A 23,295-nucleotide genomic window follows, 5' to 3' on the forward strand; every position below is an offset into this window, starting at 1 on the left:
TAATTTAAAAATATGCTTTCGTTAAGGGGTTAAATATTTTATAGGAGAAGCTAAATAATGTTCATATTATAAATATACATATGTACACCACATTCCATGCATATGAGATTACACACTGCGCAAAATGTATGAGGGATGTAGTGCCAAATATAATCTAGGGTTGTCTGATCAGCGCTGCATGTTTTTTAGTGCACACATTTACGACACTGTTAAATTTGTCGCCCTGGAGCTTCCTGATTCGATCTTATTAATTCAAATGACAATTATATAAACTTAAAAAAAAATACATTAAAAAAAAGATTTGGGTATTATTCTCTCACGATTTGGCACTGCATATTAAGCTTCGGGTAGCCCTATGGTTATTTTTTCTAATTGACCTAAAATGTTTTGTTAAATAGGACGAGACCGATGGCTCCACCGAAAGCACGAGGAGTAGCGCCAGCAGCAGCCAGAGTCAGAACTTGCCCAGCAGTGAAGGTAACACTTGAACTGATCAGGAGATTTTATATTAAGATACCACAAAACCCGGAGAAGTGCAGAAGGAAATTGAAAAACTAATCTGTGTACTTCGTATTTATGTGTCCACGTTCGGTCGCGCTAGGGCTGTCAACTTCGACTTATGCAAAAATGTGTAATGTGAAAAATAAGAACTATGGTGGTGACCCTAGTATCTAAATGTTTGATTGATTGACAATGAAACAGGAAGGCGAGAAAAAAAGAATCTGAATCTAATGAAGCTTAATATTATTTAAACTATTACAAAAAAATTTAAACTGTCGAAAATAACCTTATCTTACTTACAAATAGAAACTAATTTAGTGAAATTTTCGTAACTTGTCATTAGACGTTTAATTGTCAGCTCGCATTTTTAGGTACCATAATCTTGCCTATTTTTGCCGCGAAGTAGAGAAAAATGAGTTGATACACACAACGAGGACAAAAATTTAATGTCCAATTACTTTCTTTCCATTTGAAAGGCTTACCTCCTGGTTGGAGTATGCAGAGAGCGCCCAACGGCAGGATATTCTTCATTGACCACAACAAGAAGACCACCACGTGGATAGATCCCAGAACCGGTACGATTATATAAATACATGGAGATAGACTTTAAAATAATTTCTTTTTTTGCAATCTCTACACTATACAGGGTGTGTTTTTATGTGTGGATGCGGAGAGACTCGGCTAACTACGAAATAATAACGCATCCTGTGATTGATAACGTTGCTAATAATTTCCGGGAAAATTTTTAAGGACCTTAATTTTGTTTTAAAAAGCATTTTATGAATTTTTGTTTATTTGTAGGTGGTATAGTCGATAATTGTAAATAGACATGCTTTAACAAAAACTGACTTCAAATAGAAAAAAAAAACAGATATTCCAAAACAAATTAATATACACTAAAAACAATAATCATCGAAATCGGTTGGCGTGATATTGAATTATTGAGTTATTCATCTATTTGTCGCGCACGTACTTCATGCAAATTTATGACTTATATTGTTTTCTCATGGATGCCATTATCAGAACTGGACAAAATTGGGAAAAATGGGACCACAAAGGAAGCGTCAGCTTTCTAACAAAAAAAGAATCATCAAAATCGATTCACCCAGTCAAAAGTTATGAGGTATTGTTTGTACATAAAAAAAAAACATACTGTCGAATTGAGAACCTCCTTCTTTTTTGAAGTCGGTTAAAAGTTATAATAGTTGCTAAAACTATAATTCGACTTGAAATTGTCTCGCTTGGAAATCTGAACTGTGTTGATTTTTTAACGGTTTTTTAAACGGTTATAGTAGTGCCGGTCCGTCTTGACTGAGCCCTTGCTCGCCCACCTGTCCTGGTGAAACTGGAAAGGCCTCCGGGCCACCAGTAATCTTTCAATCATAAATAAAAAAAAGTAGTGCTGGCCGTGAGCAGAGAGAGAGGAGCTCTTCTGATCACAGCTGAACAGGGTATTGTGTTGCGTGATTCACTGCAGTGTGTTTGGGGCGTCAGGTTGCGCGTCCAGCCTGCCCAGCGCGGAGGCGGGCGGTGCGGGGGGCGCGGGGGACGGGGACGAGCTCGGCGCCCTGCCCGAGGGCTGGGAGGAGCGCGTCCACACCGACGGCAGGATATTCTTCATCGACCACAGTGAGTCTGTTCGCGATATTTAACTTGTCTACATTTATATCTAAATAGCTGTACCCGTCCGCTTCGCTGGCCATTTAAAATGATCCTTATTATTTCTCACTCCACAAAGATTCTCATCATTAACGTCCCCGCAATTGGTGTAGGGAGTCCAACACTCATATAAATATTACCCTATCCATTAAGTACATGTATTTTCTTCTTTCTGTTTTATCGGATGCACGGTTCAGTAGTTATAACGGAACATCCGTAAAAACCACTGTGGATTTATATATTAGTATAGATTACTGGAGAATTGTTCTCTGAGAGGTCTCTGAGGGGCTACTTACCAACAGGTATCATGCGGTTGAGCCGGTTGTTAATGTAACTAAATCTAACTTGTATTATATACATGTCTTTATGAATTGTCCCGGTCACCGTTCTCGTCGAACCCGTCGCTTGCGGTGAAGGGCTCGACGAGTAAATTAACCCACACACAGCCCACTGAGTTTCTCGCCGGATCTTCTCAGTGGGTCGCGTTTCCGATCTGGTGGTAGATTTTGCGAAGCACTGCTCTTGCTAGGGTCAGTATTAGCAACACTTCGGCTTGAGCCCCGTGAGCTCACCTACACGTTAAGGTGAAGCTGAAATAGCCTCTCAAGGCTATAAGAACTTAACTAGACGCGACCTGAATGTCCTCGTCCTTAACAACCTTCGGTCTATCACTGCATACTGTACAACCAAGCGCTTTGGGTGATCTAGCAAAATATACATTATTGCAATGCACTAAGAACTTGGTGAAAACGACTCAAGGCAGTCTCATGACGTCGAACACGTTCCTCAGATACGCGTACCACACAATGGGAGGACCCTCGCCTCTCCAACCCTCAAATCGCTGGACCGGCCGTGCCTTACTCGAGAGATTACAAACGGAAATACGAATACCTTAAGAGTCAACTTCGTAAGCCTGTAAGTCTTTTGAATAGCACAGTCTATGACATTGACAATGTTATTAGGTCGTCAATTATGCGTACAATGCTTCTGACATAGCTGATGTCGAAGAACGATAATAATAATCTCAATTAAAAAAGATGTAGGCTTGTGTACTTTCACTAACACACAAAATTGTTAAAAAAAATAGAAATGAAGATATATATACATGTATCAAGGCAGGTAAAGCTATGTGCTTAATTTAACAGCAGATGGGTTGTAAACACGTCCGCCCATGGGCAGTAATAAAATATTGAAAAGAATGTCTTTGGCAGCGGCACATATAGTACCGTCACGCGAGAGCTCTCCAAAATGTAATAAAAGGTACTTGTGAATAAATGGGTTTATATTGAAGTCCCTACTATTTGTTTACAGAACAACGTGCCAAACAAATTCGAGATAAAAGTGCGTCGGAACTCGATATTGGAAGACTCGTACCGCATCATCAGTTCGGTTAGCCGGCTGGATCTGCTTAAGACTAAGCTGTGGGTCGAGTTCGAATCCGAAGTGGGGCTAGGTGAGTAAACTGTGACAACCCTGGTTTCCTCCTCTTCTCTATTTTTTTAAAGAGGAAGTCATTTTTGGGAAAGGGGTTAAGTATGTATTTCATTAGAAAAAAACAGGGAATCCACCTGCGGAATTTTCCCTGACGCTCATGCAGCTGACGCGAAATCTTCAACATACTAAAAATGCTAACTAAAGTGTGCGATTGGTGCGCAGACTACGGCGGCCTTGCCCGCGAGTGGTTCTTCCTGCTGTCGAAGGAGATGTTCAATCCGTACTACGGCCTGTTCGAGTACTCCGCCATGGACAACTACACGCTGCAGATCAACCCGAACAGCGGCGTGTGCAACGAGGAGCACCTCAACTACTTCAAGTTCATCGGCCGCGTGGCGGGCATGGCCGTGTACCACGGGAAGCTCCTGGATGGTGAGTCGCCAGCTCGCACTAGCCCTTTTGTAGCGAAAAGGGCCTTACGTTTAAATTTTCGCGACAAACTCGAGCTCGCGTGCGTCTATTGAGCCCGCCAGGGTCCGTATTATTCCCGTTTTCAGGTAAGGACCTGAGTACCGCTAATATAGAACTGTTTTATCCAATATTAATGATTTACAGTAACATAAATGTACCTTCACTTGAGTGTCGCGATTTTGTAAAGAGTACGTTAGGTACTTCACTGAATTAGATAATGTGCTCTAATCCGTGTCTCAAATTGCATCTCGGTGCCCTGACCCCGGCTGCTAGACGTGGGTCTAGCTCTAAAACCTTTATGGTGTAAGGAAACAATATTAACGAATGATGTATCTATCTCTTCAGCGTTCTTCATTCGACCGTTCTACAAGATGATGCTGGGTAAAGCCATCGATCTACACGACATGGAGTCCGTGGACTTGGAATACTACAACTCTCTGATGTGGATCAAGGTACGCTCTGATGAGATTATACTACTTACTTGTTGCATAATGATCCACCCGCTGCAAGACAGAACTCGTTCGATCTCTTCGGCTTTTAGCGAAGCTATCAGCCGTTTTTTTCTCTATTTTGTGTTAGTGTGTTTGCACGGCTTAGTATTTCTCTGGTGGTTGCCTTGTGAGCCCTCACTGGGAGAATCACCCTGTCAATCGCCAATCAGTAATGAGTTTCGAAGCGAAGGGTGGGCCAACCGTTATACTTATTAAACTGCCCTTCATGACAAGAGTTTTTTTAGTATGTCAACAAGAATATTTAATAAAACTACCTATAAAAATTTTCGTAGACGGTAGATTTACAAGATTTTAAGCGAAAATTGCTATACTATGTCAGAATATTTAGACGATAACATTAGATAACTTAGATGATAAAGTAGAATAGAGTTAAATTATTATAATTTATGTTTAATATTTTTATGTAGATTATACTTACAACTAATATTTGTACGCTTTACTAGCAGGACATAGTGATACATATATTAATAATAACCTATTAATCTTTGTTAACCTATTACCACAAAAAATAATAAAATAAAAATAAATACTATTGAGACTTAGTCATCATGTCTAACAGAGGCTTTTGACGGTTATGTAGTGATGTCTATGAGCTCCGGTATATAATTAACATGTGGACTGCTATGTAGGTCACCGGTGCTCTACCTGACTCACTGAACTAATTATGTAGATTTTTCTCTTCGATCTTCTTACTAAGACGCCGGAATATCTAGTAGACTCTGGGAATGACGAATCTATAGATATTGAAAATGAATCTATTCCTAAGAAGCCTAAAAGACTAAAAATTGCATTAAAAACAAAAGAAGGCAAAGTTAGGCAATCCAGACGCTTGGCGACAAAAATCGAAATAATTACTTCAGTGCGCCGCGTAGGGCACCTGTGACCTACACGACAGTCAACGTGTTAACAACAGACGGACAGAAATACATTAATAAATTGTAATATATAACGTTACAACTGAGACTAAATCAATAAATTCGGTTTGAAGAGTTTTTTTTTTATTGCTTTGATGGGTGGACGAGTTCACAGCCCACGTGATGCTAAGTGGTTACTGGAGCCCATAGACATCTATAACGTAAATGCGCCACCCACCTTGAGATATAAGTTCTAAAGTCTCAATATAGTTATAACGGCCCCACCCTTCAAACCGAAACGCATTACTGCTTCACGGCAGAAATAGGCAGTGTTAGCAGGGTCGGCAGACTTGTGAGTCTTGGACTACCACCAGTACTTGTTTGTGACGGTGTCGTGTCACGGCCTGATGTCCACGGACTGCTGTGGCTTGAGCCATGTCTAATAAAACTTGTCGGTGCGTAGGAGAACGATCCGTCGGAGCTATACCTGACGTTCGCTGTGGACGAGGAGCAGTTCGGCAAAACCGTGCAGAGGGAGCTGAAGCCGGGCGGCTCCAACATACCCATTGACAACGACAACAAGCTGGAGTACATCAAGTTAGTACAGCTTCATAATATTTAATTAGCGCTCGTGTCAACCCTACTGTGTTCCCTTGTAAGGGCGCCGTGTTCAAGCTAGTACAGCTTCATAATATTTATTTAGCACTCGTGTGTAGCAACCCTACTGCGTTCCATAGTAAGGGAGCCGTGTTCGAAGACGCAAGGACGACATACCAGTACTTAAAGGTCTATCATTCTAAGGGCGCATTGTGAGTCCCCACGGGTATATAGGTACTATATTCTGCATGTATCTACTCGAACTAGGCACGTGTACCAGTTTGAAGGGTGGGGCAACCGTTAAAAAAATAAAATATTGTTACGCGCTGGGGTTCGGGATAAATAAAATTCTACCGAATTACAAACAAAAAACTGTATTCAACACTTAACCACTTCACAAACACTTTAAAATTCTCAATTCGCTTCTTCCGTTTCGCTTCAGGTAATCGGTTCGCTGTTTCGCTTCGAGTAGTTCCGATTACTGACTGAGTGCGTGCCATCTCTGCAACGCTTTTATAGTCAATACCTCATCCCTAGATTTATCGAGAATATTCCACACGTCTCTAGTAGTAGTTTCCGTTATCTGTCAATAGATGGCGTTGTACTTCTCGAGCGGTCTAGGTGCTACTAGGTCCTTATATATTCGTTCGACTATTCGGCGATAGATGGCGTTACTCTTACCGGCGTAACAGTGTATAAAAATATTAAAATTATATTGCAAAACTTTGGTTAAGTCGCCGATCTTTTATTTTAGTAAGTAAATGTAAATTAATAGTGTATTCATTTCCTAAACATGAATATCTGGCTGTCCACAGGCTAGTGATAGAATGGCGGTTCGTTAGTCGAGTCGTGGAGCAGATGGTCGCCTTCCTGGACGGGTTCGGGGCGCTGGTGCCTCTGCCCCTGCTGAAGATCTTCGACGAGCACGAGCTGGAGCTGCTGCTGTGTGGCATCCAGCACATCGACGTCCGAGACTGGCGCTCCAACACGCTGTACAAGGGAGACTACCACGCCAACCACCTCGTTGTGCAGTGGTTCTGGAGGGTCAGTACCAGCCCCGGCATTGCTAGCGAAATTGACAATACATTGAAGTCGTCGTGGCCTAAAGGATAAGACGTCCGGTGCATTCGTGTTGAGCGATGCACCGGCGTTCGAGTCCCGCAGGCGGGTGCCAATTTTTCTAATGAAGTAATTACTCTACAAATGTTCACGGTTAACTTCCACGAGGAAGGAATAACAGTAAAAATCAAACTCGCAAAATTATAATTTGCGCAATTACTGGCGGTAGGACCTCTTGTGAGTCCGCGCGGTACCACCACCCCGCCTATTTCTGCCGTGAAGCAGTAATGCGTTTCGGTTTGAAGGGCGGGGCAGCCCTTGTAACTATACTGAGACCTTAGAACTTATATCTCAAGGTGGGTGGCGCATTTCGTTATAGATGTCTATGGGCTCCGGTAACCACTTAACACAGGTGGGCCGTGAGCTCGTCCACCCATCTAAGCAATAAAAAAGATGTGTGGTGTCGTGGGACACCGGGTAGGAACGAAGTTCCTTATTATAAAAATATTAATTTTAAGTTCTATTCGAGGTATAAAGAAAATAAAACTGGAGGCTTCGCAACAACCCACGGTCATTCGGTAACGTGCGAACTTAGTGTGGTACACTTCATTCACGGTTGTTTGCATAAGAGTTAGTGTATTGCACAAACGAAAGCTCTGAGATCGTGGGTCAATTAATGATAAAAAAATATGTTAATTTTTGTACGTTATTACAAAGTTAAGTCGTACACTGCGTGCATTACTAATAAAAATCTTACGTTACGGACGTTTTTTCCCGTTTTTTTTTTATTGCCTGGATGTGTGGACGAGCTCACAGCCTGGTGTTAAGTGGTTACTAGAACCCATAGACATCTACACCACATACCTTGAGATATAGGTTCTAAGGTCTCAGTATAGTTACAACGGCTGCCCCACCCTTCAAACCGAAACGCATTACTGCTTCACGGCAGAAATAGGTGGGGCGGTGGTACCTACCCGCGCGGACTCACAAGAGGTCCTACCGCCAGTAATATTTAGGTCAGGTTAACAGGTTAGTAGTTAGGTAAACAGGTTAGGATACCCCTCCGCATCGTCCCATAAGGAACTTCGTTCGAAAATCAAAGGAAACCACAAGTAAAACAAACCGTGTTGGTCCGCAGGTGGTGCTGTCGTTCTCCAACGAGATGCGGTCCCGGCTGCTGCAGTTCGTGACGGGCACGTCGCGGGTGCCCATGAACGGCTTCAAGGAGCTGTACGGCTCCAACGGGCCCCAGCTCTTCACCATCGAGAAGTGGGGCTCGCCCGAGAACTACCCGCGCGCGCACACCTGGTCAGTGCACCCGCGTGGCCTTACGTGCTGCGAGAGACTCTTGTTGTTTTAGTACTGGTATGGTAAACAGTAGTCGACGTCGCCCAAAGTACGTCATTACGGATCCTCTCGATCCATTATCGGTGCTTTTAGGCACTACAAGTACCGGTCACCGTCCTCGCCGAACCAGTCGCTTGCGATGAAGAGCTCGACGAGTAAATTAACCATCAGACACAGCCCACTGAGTTTCTCGCCGGATCTTCTCAGTGGGTCGCGTTTCCGATTCGGTAGTAGATTCTGCGAAGCACGGCTCTGGCTAGGGCCAGTGTTAGCAACACTCCGGCTTGAGCCCCGTGAGCTCACCTACAAACGTTAGGGTGAAGCTAAAATAGCCTCTCAAGGCTATCAGCATAGGTAGGAAAAAAAAAGTACTTTCAACTCCTGTAACCGAGGTTATGAGCCCGCACGAGTAGAACCGCCATACTTCTTATTTCTACCACAAAGCCAGGATGTGTTCTCGTCTTCATAACAACCGGACTATGGGTCCGTCCGCTAGTCCATGCTACATTATTATTATTATTTTATTGCTTAGATGTCTGGACGAGCTGACGGCCTACCTGGTGTTGAGTGGTTACCAGAGTCCATTGACATCTACAACGTAAATTCCACCACCCACCTTGAGACATGAGTACTAAGGTCTCAGCATAGTTACAACGGTTACACCCTTCAAACCAAACCGCGTTACTGCTTCACAGCAGAAATGGCGGGGCGGTGGTACCTACCCGCATCCTACCACTAGTAACTTACCTTTTCAGTTTCAACCGTATCGATCTACCGCCGTACGAGAGCTACCAGCAGCTCAGGGAGAAGCTGATCAAGGCCATCGAGGGCTCGCAAGGGTTCGCCGGAGTCGACTGAACGACGTCGCCAAACCGAGACCCTGATCAACTAACAAAAGACAAGAACTCCTGAAGGGCATGACTTAGGTTGTGTTCAGGGTACAAGCGAGACGAACCCGGGCCAATGAACGTGCTACAAATATTAATTACTTTTATTTACACCGTCTGGTGTTCTTTCAAAAAATTAATTAATTACCTTTGTTTCGATTCAACGCAAAATATAATATTTTATTTGTTCTCATAACACTTGTGTACTTAAGTGCAAACTTCAAGGCGTATCTACATTTAGAAGACATTTCGATCTCGGGACGTGCGCGGGACATTCATGACGGAACACATAATTCACTAGTAGAACTACCGTTTTAGTAGATGCATAAGCGCTCGCGCGAGGTCATTTACCCCCCCTTTTTATGACGTCACCCTCAAAATTAAACATCTGTTTGTATTGCATTTAATGTCATTGCGCGAGCACTATGACCGAGCTATGTTCACGAAGCGGTAAAAAACAATAAGCTAAAATCTGAGTATGTGTTCTTAAAAACCTTTCGCATGTCCACTTCAAGTCTATAGTATAGTACGCTTTATAATTAACATTTACCAATAAAAAATATTTGTAACTCTATAAAAGATATGGGTTCGCATTTCTATATTGCGACGAATTTTGCGCGCTTCTTACACGCGTGCACTCTATCGTGTAGCGATAAGACTTAAATTTAAATATAACAAGATTCTGTTATGTTGGCCATAATCAGAAATTGAGGGGACGAATTAAGTAAGGAGTTTGTTAGTCGTCAACGAATTTCTGTGAGGAATAGTAACTCCGGCGCTAGTTTTTGCCATAAAAAAGTTTTGTTTTTTAATTTACGTTCCTTAGAGTTTTTAATGCCCTCCCATACTTTACAAATAGTATCTAAATTTATTTAAAAATAATAATAATTATTATTATTTAAAATGCATGGAGCATTTTAAACATTTATATACATAAATTCCCTTGCAGTATCGAAATGTAACGCATAGTTGAATTGTCCAAAACGAATTTTCATTATTTTTATTTAACGCAACACGATAACATAAATTAGTAGGTACCACGTTTGCTTCTGTGAACGTGTTTGACGTTTCGAGCGAGCTGTCACTGTCACAAGTGTCAAAACAGAAAAGTCATAAAAATAAACGCGGGAATCCTATTTATTATTTTATGTGGCTCTGTGGAGGCGGCAATGTGGTTTTTTTTACGTTTATTAGTTCCTTGTGGTATGTACATGAGTGGTGTATTTATTACCAGAGTAATGAACTTCAGGTAAGACGTGACATGGAAATAAAAAAGTTTTTAATCGCAAAAGTAAATTTTGATTTTATTTAGTTACTGACAAAAAAAGCAGATTGTCCGCCATAAGTTGATTCGTGGAAGTTTTAATTTTTATTCTAAATTTATGAATTGTAAAAAATATTTACATCTATATGCATAGACGAGAAAGCAATACTAGAAATTACTATATTACAGTAGTGGCGACGCGATTATGTCGCTTACAAATGAATTATTGTATAGATATAAACGCGTTTATTTTAGTAATAATTACGAAAACGAGTGCCTATTGTTTCCTCTAAAAATATATATATATACTATATATGAAAAATAAAATCGTATATGTAGATTATATTATGTATATAATTAGAGTTCGTTATAAGGAATTTAATTTAAATTAAAATTTAAAAAAAAAATACAATCACGTAGTCAATTTTGATTGTTGTCAAATTACTAATTTAAAATTGCGATCAAATTAACTGTTTGGACAAATTATTGGAAATATCCGTATTTTTCATATTTTAATTCAAGATGGTAGCGTACCGTCTTCGTCTACTGCGCAGTTACCTTGCGTTCCTATTTGAAGGAATATGTCTGTAGTCGTCGCGCACTTGAGACATCGACCTCAAGTCTCAAGACGGCGGCATTCACGTTAAAATATCCACGGGTTCCGGTGACAACTTACAGCCTAGTGGGTCGTGATCATTGAGACTAACAATAGAAACGTTCTAGATAGGATGGTAGTAAACGAGATGATGGGGGCATCTCAAACAATTCCTCAAAGCACTCCCCATATACGATGGTGGTAAATCTGATGGTGAGATATTCACATCAACGTATACGTCAGCAACGCCGAAGGAAACTTCTAGATACTTTTTGGCTCCTGCCAAGTAAGTACTCTGTGACATAAGTGTGCCTAGTGCGAGTTTCTTAACGTTCTCGATAGCGTAAAAGTTAACCCAATTTTGTATGCAGTTGAAACAGCGCCCCTAGCGACAAACGTACGCAAACGATCCCGTTCCATACAAATATGAGCTAACTTTTACGCTATCGAGAACGTAAAAAACTCGCACTAAGCACACCTATTAGTCAATGTCACTAGTTTTATTTCCGTCCTTGTTTAATCTTGAGATTTCTTAAAGTATTTAAAAAAAAGAAACCTTTATTTAATCGTATTCGCTTTAAGGTCGTCTGTCGATGAGTATTTTAATATGAAATTAGAAAAACAATTTATGGTCTTCGCAATTGAAAAACAAAAAAAGGCATTTGGTAATTTTTTTTTTTTAACATACCTTAATTAAGTCATACGGTGTAATAATGCTTCTCTGTCAACTATGTTAACATAATTGGTGTGAATAAAGGTTTGTCGGCTCAATTGCGAATAGTGATAGGGCAAACTGAAAAAGATTTAAAAAAATTAATTAATTGTTGTTCAATGTATTTAATATTTTTGCACATAAATTTAAATTTTGCATCACTTTACGAACTTATACACATAATCTGATGTGATAGTAATAGTATTTTATAAACAAAAATATTGCAACGACTCTTTTAATGAGAAAATCGTTTTTTCATGACAAACGCTCGAACTGTCACATCTGACAGCTGTCAAGTGTACGTGTCGGACCGGGCTCAAACATCCGGTTACCTGATTAATGTTTGATATTGAAAAATTACTGAATTTTAAATATAATCGAAACATTGTACGTGCGTATTTGCAGAACTTCGGAACGGAAAAGAAAATAACAATTAATTATTATTACTCAGTGCCATGTCAAAACATCAAACGTGGAATAACGTATATTCAAATTTTCACCTTATACGAACTATAGAGGGTAGAGAATACCGTCTTGTTTATGGGATAAGTTGAAAAAGTTTTCACCCGTAATGAGCAAGTTCGAAGGCTCACCGAAATAGGGCTAGTGTAGGAAGTGGAAATGATATGAATATAGCAGTTAAAACAGAGTGAAGGGTGTTGGATTGAAGTGAAGTGTTCAAATCTTTCCATTTGCTACTATGGCGCCATCTTTATTGACTCCCTTTCAGCGGACGCTTTTTACTACACTGTTTTTTTAAGGGATTTTATGACCTGGTAACTAAGACCTTTAAGTCATGTCTTATTTTAATTTATATTCATATTTTTATGAAAAATGTTATTATGGAGTGAAATGAAATGAAGATGATTAATTTGAGATATTAATCAACTGGGATGAAATGAAATGAAATGAGATGAGATGATATGGGATGAAACATAATCTCAGTAAAATGGTGGTCATTTACTAAGATTTTTTCAGTGGACTTTTTGGAGGATCCCGAGATGTTACGTCCAGCGGCTTTGTTTCATTTTCCCACATTTGTACACTTTCACAGATATTAAACAGTTAATAAACCACAATTATTAGACATTTAAACCTGAAGAAACACTAAATAGACAAAATAAAACAAATCACACAACTTCACTCCTCCCGTTCCTGCCAAAAAGTCCATAGTCTGAACGAATACAGACTTCAAAATATTATGGCAAATGGAACGGTGTGTAGGGACCACAAATGTCCCCACAGCAACTAATAATTACATGTATGTGTTAGCGGTAATTATATTGCAACAATGCTACTTCAGTCTCGGGATTGTCGGGCTGTCGATAGCCTCGTTGCAATGTAATCCCAATATACGTTAGTCACTTAACTGAAAACGTGTCTTATTAATTAGATATGTGTCGTTCGTTCAATTTTAAAGATTCAGATCAATACTGACCTGTTGACAAAATGATCCGGTTCGTACGACCCGTTCAGTCGAACGTTTAAAGAAACTGTTATAGTTCGATTGTTTACGTGAGATCAAAACAATTCAAATGCGTTATGCGTCATTATGCGACAACGAACGACTAACCGAGACGGGCGCGGGTCGAGACCCGGCAACCCGAAATGACCAGAATGACTGTATGGTTCTTTTCTTCTGATTCGTAGGTTTTGTTAAGCGAGTCGATCTAGTGAACGACTCATATTTTTTGAAGTGACCCTATCGTTCGCGCGGAATTTGAGACACGGGTCGTTTGATTCGTTCGTTCGCGAACGACACTTATCTATTATTAATCCTTGCCCGATATAGAGACTAAACAGGTGTATAGAGTTCTTTTTATTATTATTGAGTTAATATTTGAAGTGATAGTTTGTATAAAATATTAATGAGTGAATAACAGCCTGCGATGCAAATGTACGTCGGATTTCATAGCGGATCGGTCAGTGTGCTTAGTGCAAGTTTTTTAACGTTCTCGATAGCGTAAAAGTTAACCCAATTTTGTATGCAGTTGGAACAGCGCCCCTAGCGGCAAACGTACGCAAACGATCCCGTTCCATACAAATATGAGCTAACTTTAACGCTATCGAGAACGTTAAAAAGCTCGCACTAAGCACACAGATGTCGATGGTCGCCCCACTCTCTGTTACTCCCAGTTCACAGGTAGTAAAAACTAAAATTGTAACGTACATACAACATATATCAACTTGTCTCGCTAGCCTGCTCAGTGCTATCGCGCCTACCCCTCAATCAAGACCCGAGCAGGTTCAAAGTCGAAGTCATACATTATTGCCTTAAGCTGTGTGCTTAGTGTGAGTTTTTTAACGTTCTCGATAGCGTAAAAGTTAACTCAAATTTGTATGGAGTTGGAACGTTTGCCTACGTTTGCCGCTAGGGGCGCTGTTCCAACTGCATACAAATTTTAGTTAACTCTTACCCTATCGATAACGTCAAAAACACTCGCACTCAGCACACTGTATTTACTCTAGTTGTCTTGTTTGAAATGTTTTTTTTTCAGCGTCCTAAATAAACGAATCGCATTTTCGCTTAGATTTATAAAATTATTATCGTAATTTTTATCCTTAAAGTAAAATACAAAAAGATATTTTCGTATTCAGCACATAAATGTAAATAAACTAGTTTTTAAGGTGTACAATAGAATGCTAAATTATTTAGGGAATATAAACGAAATTTAATTACGCATCCATTAAATGGTGAAGTTTATAATTAAAAAAAAAAAAATTATAATAATGGTAAAACGAAAAATTCTTTAAACACGTACCAGAATCCCATTCATCATTATTTTCTATTTATATTTAATTAGTAATGTTTCGTTAATGATTTCCATTGTTAATTAGGAATATTACTTAAGTTAGCTAGCGATGTGTATTTCAAATATTAGTTTCTTTTGAAGTTTTGACGTTTCTTTTTTTTTTTGGTATTGAAAGCGAAAGCATTTTTTTTTTTTTAATATTTATATCAAGACGTACTAGCTACTCTTTTTACTTTTTTTTTTGCCAACCTATTCTAGTAACCTCAATCGGTTGTACTAGGTTCACCGGACGTGATTGCGTATAGTACTTTGACAGATTTCAATTTAAAAACACACGATTTGGCGGTTTTTTTTTCATTCGCTGTTCTAACAAGGAAGATTTGCTGATGATTCCCACCCATCTGAATTTATTTGCATAACTTCGAAACTTCAAAGGAAGATGAAAATTTATATTCCATTATTAAAACGGTTTGGTGACATTGTAACGTGTCGGCGAAGAAACGCGCCGAGCATCCATCACCAGGACTGTGTAAAGATTCTAAAAATTAAAAATAATTATGCAAAATTATGAAGGCAATGTATTTTATTTTTGTCCCTTTTCACAGGTTCCTGTAGGAGTTTTTTTTATTTTTTATTTATTTATTGACGCACAAAACATTACAATCATTACAGTAATGTACTGTAATGTTTTGTGCTAATTATTAGCTAAATCGTACAAGTAGTACTTAGATCTAATCTGGATTACAATCTAAATAGTATGTGCACTCAGCAAAACCATGTTAATGTGCCTAGCTTTGGCTATTGAAAACACAATTGAAATTACAAATATTGATAAATAGCCATTGGTAAATAGGATAACATTTGACAAATTGACAAATCCCCTGAGTCTAGGTTCAAAGATATCAATGTTACCCTGACATTTAGCCAAATCATTATACTGCCTGACCATTCTTACCATAGGGTATAATATATAGATTATAATATTTTTTTTTTTATTTTTTTTTTATTGCTTTGTTGGGTGGACGAGCTCATAGCCCACCTGGTGTAAAGTGGTTACTGGAGCCCATGGACATCTACAACGTAAATGCGCCACCCACCTTGAGATATAAGTTCTAAGATCTCAGTATAGTTACAACATACAACAACATACAACATTATTAAGAAGTGTTTTTTTTTCTTCTAGACCTGTATGACTTACTATTGTAGGCTGTCGTCTGTGTTGCCAAACTGGGAACACACAACTACTCGGGCGCCACTTGTCGTTTGTTGATGTTAATTTAATAGAAATCTACCCTAATTTGCCAATAATTGCACAAAGTCCCAACTTAATGTGACAATTCGTGTGTGCAAGCATCTGTTGATGCTCTGACACAAGAAACAATCCTTCGGATCCATCAGATCCAATAACCCTTGCATTAGACGCCTTTAGCTCGTAACATTAGGAGCAGGCTTAGGGACCCCGGTAACCGTATTTTCGAACTCGGCAAAGAGTAAGACGTGCCATCTAACCTAAACATCAGCTCGCTGAGTTCCTCGCCGGATCTTCTCAGCGGGTCGCGATTCCGATCCGGTAGTAGATTCATTCGCAAAGCAGCTACTTTTGAGTTGTTAGGACTCGTTTGGGGGCGCTCGTGTGGCTATTAGCAAATCCCTCCCTCCTGGCTGAGCCCTTGCTCGCTCACCTGTCCTGGTGAAACTGGAAAGGCCTCCGGGCCACCAGCATTCCCTCAATGATAAAAAAAGACAAGAAAGTGATCGAACAGGAATAATATTGTGCAAAACGTGAACGTGTCCCCTCTTTGGGGCGTTACTCAATAAATAGCTGGTTTAGCATAAACATTATTGCACTAACAACAAGTTTCAGTGCAACGTTTTCTTTCGCAAGTACATCTCGTGTTTCAAGGCGAACCGGCTCTGCTTACGATTTTGGGCCACGTTTCTCATATGTAAACGAAATTGTCGTTAAATAATGGCTCTATTGATTGATTTAGATATACATACTGGTGGTAGGACGTCTTGTAAGTCCGCAGGGGTAGGTACCACCACCCTGCCTATCTCTGCCGTGAAGCAGTAATGCGTTTCGGTTTGAAGGATGGGACAGCCGTTGTAACTACTGAGAGAACTTATATCTCAAGGTGGGTGGCGCATTGACGTTATAAATGTCTATGGGCTCCGGTAACCGCTTAACACCAGGTAGACCGTGAGCTCGTCGACCAACCTAAGCAATAAAAAAAAAAAACCAAAAAAAAAAATGTGTATGGTAGTGTGGGTGGACACCTACCAACCGACGACCTAGTGAAAATTGCTGGGTCACGTTGAATGTAGGTGGCAAGAGACCGGCCGCATTAGATCAATTTTAGAGGCTTAAGCTCGGTAGTGGACAGCTATAGTCTGAAATCATAATGGTAAAATCACGCAGCCGGTAAAGTAAACTCTATCTGAAGCGGCAGAAGGTCGTTTCCTTCTGAGTACAAATGAAAGAACTAAACGTTTCGAGCGAACTTCACTCTTCGACTCATTGACAGATTTATCGAAGAAGAAATAAATCTATTAGTAGCCATTGTAGCCATTAAGAACAAAAGGTCCCAAGGGTGATAGTTTGCCCAACCTCTAAAACTTTTGAGAATCCTTATGAAAATTTTATGTATATCGTTTTTTTTAATTGCTAGATGGGTGGACGAGCTCACAGTCCACCTGGTGTTAAGTGGTTATTGGAGCCCATAGACATCTACAACGTTAAACGCGCCACCCACCTTGAGATATAAGATCTTAAGGTCTCAGTATAGTTACGGGCGCAGACGGGCAATCTTTTCACTTAGTCCAGTGGCTGTCAATCCGCGTCTTTGACTCTTCAGCTACGGCTTCTTCGGCGATATGTTTAGTTCAAGCACGAACTATTACTTATTAACTTGGCTTGTAAGAGACTATTAAACGTTTTCGAAACACAATAAAAATATATATTAAAAAAGAAGGCTCTTTGAATATATTTTTATTAGGTGTTATCAATATTTGGCTCTTTTGGTTGACAAGGTTGTCGACCGCTGACTTAATCTAATGCTGTAACCTATTGATAACACAATACGATACCGGGGTCAACACCCAGAGACAACTTCGAAGCCTCAGTGGCTAACTAATAACCGCGGCTTACAAATCTAAATACACGACGTTCGTGACACGAAAACCGCGCACTACACAAAAGACCCCACTCAAACATCGCTAAAAATTTTAAAAACAAAAAGTTCTCGAATTACACAAGTAAGTTACAAATATAGAAATACGCATTGCAAACTTATCATAACAATGAGCATAATGCAACACTTGTGTTTAAGAGAAATAGATTTGCTTGTTTCGCTGCGTATCGAAATACTGACGAAAGCGTCGGGGAAGGGACGCCGGCCTTATTGGCGTTGCGACAGCGCGCCGCCGGTGACAACACCGCGAGATGGTCCGTCTGCGGAGCGACTGCATTAGTGAAATGTGGTCGTTACTGATCGTCGTGAGCTCCGCGAGTGTCTGTCGGGGACTTAACGTGAACGGTGAGTTATAATTGTCGAAAAGTTTGTGATGTGTTCGAGGAGTTTAACTTTTGGGTAAGGGTAATTAAATAAAAAAGGGTGCGTGTTATGTACGCGCGTAAGAAGTTATACTTTATTTTTATTAAATTTATTTCCTTTTTTTTAAATATTAAATAATTAATAATAAATATTTAACGTTAATAATTTAATAATATTTAGTATGAATTATATTAAATAATAATTTTGTCATTTACATTACTAAAAAATAAATGCTACTAACACTTTTTTTTACGAGTGTACATGCGCGAAAGTTCACCTGCGGCTATATTCAGACTCGCTAAGTTACGTCGGTCGTATTGTAATGAGCAATTTAGTGGGCAACTTCATTCTGTTAATTTTGTGTCACGGTGCGCGCGCATCGTAAAATTTCACTCTCATCAATTTTTCATAACGCGCCTAAAGAAGTATAACTTAAAAAATGTTACATTTATTTTGCTCCTTTATTTATTGCATAGACTGGTAGACGAGCACACAACCCATCTGGTGATAATGTACGCCAACAACGTAACAACGTAAATGCCGCCACCCACCTTGAGATATGAGTTCTAAGGTCTCAGTATAGTTACAACGGCTGCTCCACCCTCCAAACCGAAACGCACTACTGTTTACAGGTTACAATAAACTCTACTACCACTACATAATTGAGAAGATTCACATATTTTTGCGGGTTTCATTATAATTGCACGATGTTGTATTACTGGTTATTGGAAGCCGTTTGTGTTAAGTGTGTGTTTCCTTGGAAAAATTGTCATTAATCCGTGTGTGTCGGCATCAGACGATAAGGGTGAATTTCCCATTAAACCACGGATACTTCAATCGAAGTTGAAGCACAGAGAAATACTGTACATTTTAGTCGGTTCGGGGGTTTCGTAAATTGAATAGGTTTTCAAAGGACATTTCGTTGTTTTCCAATCGATCCTTCTCTTCAAATAACGTTTATAATTGGAGCTCAATCGTGACGGAATCAGATATTCGCGCTCACGTTTGGCAATTAATTTTTTTCATTGTGTAAAGGAAAGCGAGCTGACGGTCCACCTATAAGTGGTTACCGGAACCCATAGACATCAATCACAGCGTGAATAAACTATCTGACATTAAGTCTAAATCTTAAATGTATAGTTATAACGGCAATTCCACCGTGATATGGGTATATGACAAGGCTGCATGTAGCTGCTATAACTAAAGGAATAATATTTATTTTTTAATTTACGGAAATGCCTCTTACTCTCGCTCTTGGCATCTCAATTCCAAGAATAAAATTTTTAGACCTATCATAAAATGGCCGCAGAACCAACAATAATTAAACTTGTTCAATTTATTTTAAATGAGAATTACTTTTTCATCGTTCAACCGTACAAGTAATATCCTCATAATATTTTTGTTACCTTGATTCCACTAGTCTCTTTAATTATTATCATGATTATTAGTAGAAGCGTTACTTGTAAGCTTTGTTTTTACTATCAACATGGCTATTCACGAAAGCACAGGATTCTTGGCCGCAATAATTTTGTTGGTCTCGTTTAGCTTATCTTCGGAACCTTGCTTATAGAGACGTCTTTTAACAATATATTTTAGTTATTAAATTATTATTATTGTTATTGTTATTTTTTAAGGTTTTTAGTTTGCGGTTCATTGTCAGAGTTTATTAAACTTTTATCACATCTATTTAAGAAAACTTTGTCGTAGAAATGTTTATATTATGTATACGGTAATTTAACAAACATTTTACAATGGATTATTGAACACGATTTTTGTATTAACTTCTCCATGCCCTTATCCCACATCATATGGGGTCCACGCAGTATGTCACTGTTCTCTTATCATGCTGCATAGGGACTTAACTTGAGTCTTGCGATCAGCCACCGGATGATGTCAACCCTCGCTGAGTCTTCGAGTGTAATTAACGTAAAATAATAAAGGAGCCAGTCTAGGAGAAAAGGAATGGGATCGTTTGCCAACGTTTGCCGCTAGGGGCGCTGTTCCAACTGCATACAAAATTGGGTTAACTTTTACGCTATCGAGAACGTTAAAAAACTCGCACTAAGCACATAGAATACTGTTAATACAAGTTTTGAAACTTCAATAACTCTGTGTTAACACGATATTATTTCTTCATCTTTGGTGTGCTCGCGCGATCTACATAGCTGTTCAAAGATTAATACATACCAGGATTACGATAATGTTTCATAATAAGTGAATGGATTTCATTAACACTTAATAGTATGGTTATATCTAGTTTTTGTGATATCCATTGTGGAGACCAATGTCAATAAGGAATTTTTATTGATAAACTAGCTGACCCGGCAGACTTCATAGTGCCTCATTCGATAGATAAAAGACGGACGGGGGACACATAAAAGGAAAAACAAAATTGTTATTTTCATTTAATCCCGTGCATTTTCATATTTGTATGCCTATTAAACCTTCTCTGGACTTCCACAAATAATTCAAGACCAAAATTAGCCAAATCGGTCCGTTCACGAGTTTTAGCGAGACTAACGAACAGCAATTCATTTTTATATATAGAGAAGAAGAAGATGTTCTAACCAAAGACATCTATCGTATCCTTCAGCCAATGATATCTAAACAAAGGTCTCTCACAAGCCTCATCACAGGAAGGGACTCGCGCTGCCTGAATCCAGCGGATGCCTCACCTCAATAGGTCCTGGACACACAAAGACATTACAAGCGATAATAACGCTACTCACCTGGAGTTATGGTTGAAGTTTCAGTAGAACTGTGTGACTGCAGACCAGAATATACTTCTTTAACTCGGCTACAGTAAGGCAGAGTGAGCTTAGTACCTTCTCTTCTAGGTTTATACGACATCCGCTAATTCATAATGGCCCATAGATTTATTGGCCAGATTGGCGCATTTGTATCGGACGTACCATACACCCACAGCCTTCCTAATTATTTTCTGAAGCCAAAGGTAATTAATTACTAAGAAATGTGAACGATCAGGAGTATTGACATTAGACAAAGTTATGACACTCAAAGGTCAAGTTTGCGTATGAATTCTCGTTGCGTATGTCAGTTAGGAGTGGGTGATATAAATCGTATATAGATTCAATATCTATATATCGCAGCAATATCGTTGAATCCGATATCGCCCCGCACGAAATCTATATATTGATATCAGCCGATACACGATATTGCTCGATGTGATGCGCATCGGCATATCGTACCGATTCGTGAATCGAAATCTATATATCGATATCAGCCGATACACGATATTACTCGATATGATGCGCATCGGCATATCGTACCGATTCGTGAATCGAAATCTATATATCGATATCAGCCGATACACGATATTGCTCGATGTGATGCGCATCGGCATAACGTACCGATTCGTGAATATCAGCAATATTCGTTTGGTTCGTATCGAATCGGCCAGAGTGAGTGAGCGCACGATAGGGATATCATGTGATGAATGAAACAGAAACAGGCATTATCCATACAATTGTAAATCTTATGTTTAAGTCCATATGTCTGTAGATTATTCTTAGCGTATCAGCAGGATACAATTTAGGAAAGAAGTTTCAACTTTCGACCCTAACTTGAATGCAGTATAGCCTATTTGCATCGTTGAATTTAATTTCACGCGCTTTGACCTTGAACTAGAATTTTTGGACAAGTGTTTATAAATACTTAAAAGTTTTTTGTGTTTGATTTTTAAAGTACACATTTTTCTATTTTTAGTTGAATCCAAATAATTGAGTTTATTTCTTGTGTTTGTATTAAACTTTTGAAATCTACACTCTTTTGGTATATTTTGTAATTTTAAATTAAGACGCAAAATACTAAAAAATGAAAATAAAGTAGCCAGTCCTAAGCCTGGTAAAAGCATGAAGGAAAGTTTTTTTGATGTTTTTATTTTCATGTTCTTTTTATTACTTTAAAATCATATTATAAATTGATATCAGAAAACCAACCGTATAACGTTGACTTAAATCTATATCTACTACGATATTATATCAGCGTATCGTTTCAAATCTCAAAAATCATGAATCGAGAAGATCTACTAGCATCCATCAATATATAGATTCAGAGAATATATAGATTCAATATCCGATATTGATACTCGATATATAGATACGATTCGATACGCGGCAAAACCGATATTACCCACTCCTAAATTGTCAGTGTACAGTAAAAATAATGTAGAAAAAATAATAACTGTTCTACATTCGATGGAAGGTTGGATCTGGTGAATTTGCTTTCAAATAATATGCCCTCAATCTCAATTTTTATTTTTATTTTTTAAATTAACAATCACGCCATGTTAACGGGTCCCGTGCTAAATTCGTAAAGAACTTGTGTTACAGGTACCAGATAACGGAAATAAATGTAAGATTTTTATTATAAACATTCATATATTTAAGATACATCCATAACCCTGGAAAATACATTTTATATTTATCATACAAATATCCTCCCTTGGCGGGATTCGAACCCGCGACCCCCTTGTGTAGTGACCATGTCACTTACCACTAAACCAGATGGTCGTGACGCCAAATGATTAATCCTGACGTTTTTTTTTCTATTCTTGGTCGATCTCTTCATTGCAGAAGGTCGGGTCTAGACTGAATTTTCCAGGGAATAGAAGTGCTAGTGAAAATAATAAAAGAATAGTCTAGAAATTTCGATGTCACAAAACATCGATACGTCCGATAGAAATACAAGTTTTAACCGAAGAACCATTTTTTCTAGACACATTCTTCAACTCCATACCTCCGCTTTATGCCCTGGACGATTGGACACAATGCCAGCGACCCGGAGACGTGTACTGTACTGTCGACGCCGTGCTGAAAGTGGCGGAACCAAAATCATCATTACTCAGTTTATTACAGGTAATCAATCTTATTTCGTAATCCAACATCTAAAATTGGGTAGATTGTGGCTACTAATGTTGAAAAGAAAATGGACAAAGGCGAAGTATGAATAAATGTTTGTGTGTTAGTTATTGATGCCTGCTTCTAAGTGGCGTAAGAGAGAATTAATTTGCGTAATAGTTTTGATCAAAACAGATAGCTTGCGCCAAGAAAATGGTTATTGGGTCGCGCTGTTAA

The 23,295-nt window shown here is 39.0% G+C and overlaps 2 protein-coding genes and 2 long non-coding RNA genes across 16 annotated transcripts in view; 3 read left to right on the plus strand and 1 right to left on the minus strand.

Annotated features, from left to right (window-relative positions):
* Positions 1–15,213, plus strand: part of LOC134200636 (uncharacterized) — a 68,249-nt gene extending 53,036 nt beyond the window's left edge. The window contains exon 2 of the long non-coding RNA XR_009975636.1: positions 10,356–15,213. This is a non-coding gene — a long non-coding RNA (uncharacterized LOC134200636). The remainder of the gene's footprint in view (positions 1–10,355) is intronic.
* LOC101740542 (E3 ubiquitin-protein ligase Nedd-4) overlaps positions 1–15,213 on the plus strand; it is a 47,646-nt gene extending 32,433 nt beyond the window's left edge. For all 12 annotated transcript variants that reach the window (XM_012691058.4, XM_012691064.4, XM_012691061.4 and 9 more), the window contains 11 exons: positions 399–477; positions 978–1,076; positions 1,996–2,130; positions 2,951–3,075; positions 3,472–3,613; positions 3,817–4,026; positions 4,411–4,517; positions 5,895–6,028; positions 6,844–7,072; positions 8,226–8,395; positions 9,190–15,213. In XM_012691058.4, the coding sequence (XP_012546512.1) occupies positions 399–477; positions 978–1,076; positions 1,996–2,130; positions 2,951–3,075; positions 3,472–3,613; positions 3,817–4,026; positions 4,411–4,517; positions 5,895–6,028; positions 6,844–7,072; positions 8,226–8,395; positions 9,190–9,292 (1,533 nt within the window). In that variant the 3' untranslated portion in view covers positions 9,293–15,213. The remainder of the gene's footprint in view (positions 1–398; positions 478–977; positions 1,077–1,995; positions 2,131–2,950; positions 3,076–3,471; positions 3,614–3,816; positions 4,027–4,410; positions 4,518–5,894; positions 6,029–6,843; positions 7,073–8,225; positions 8,396–9,189) is intronic.
* A 2,480-nt stretch (positions 15,214–17,693) lies between these two features.
* The window catches only part of LOC101740410 (nose resistant to fluoxetine protein 6), a 29,369-nt gene continuing 23,767 nt past the window's right edge, over positions 17,694–23,295 (plus strand). The window contains exons 1-3 of one of the 2 annotated variants that reach the window (XM_038017788.2): positions 17,694–17,900; positions 17,975–18,181; positions 22,937–23,076. In XM_038017788.2, coding sequence (XP_037873716.1) covers positions 18,088–18,181; positions 22,937–23,076 — 234 coding nt within the window. In that variant the 5' untranslated portion in view covers positions 17,694–17,900; positions 17,975–18,087. Of the gene's footprint in view, positions 18,182–22,936; positions 23,077–23,295 lie in introns of both variants that reach the window. The other variant, XM_062673885.1, reaches the window with a different exon arrangement.
* Positions 19,897–22,012, minus strand: LOC101738043 (uncharacterized). Its single transcript, XR_009975641.1, has 2 exons — positions 20,929–22,012; positions 19,897–20,147 (listed from the first exon to the last, which is right to left on the minus strand). It is a non-coding gene; the product is annotated as an uncharacterized LOC101738043 (long non-coding RNA).

This window comes from Bombyx mori, chromosome 19 (assembly GCF_030269925.1).
Source record: "Bombyx mori chromosome 19, ASM3026992v2".
Lineage (NCBI taxonomy): Eukaryota > Metazoa > Arthropoda > Insecta > Lepidoptera > Bombycidae > Bombyx > Bombyx mori.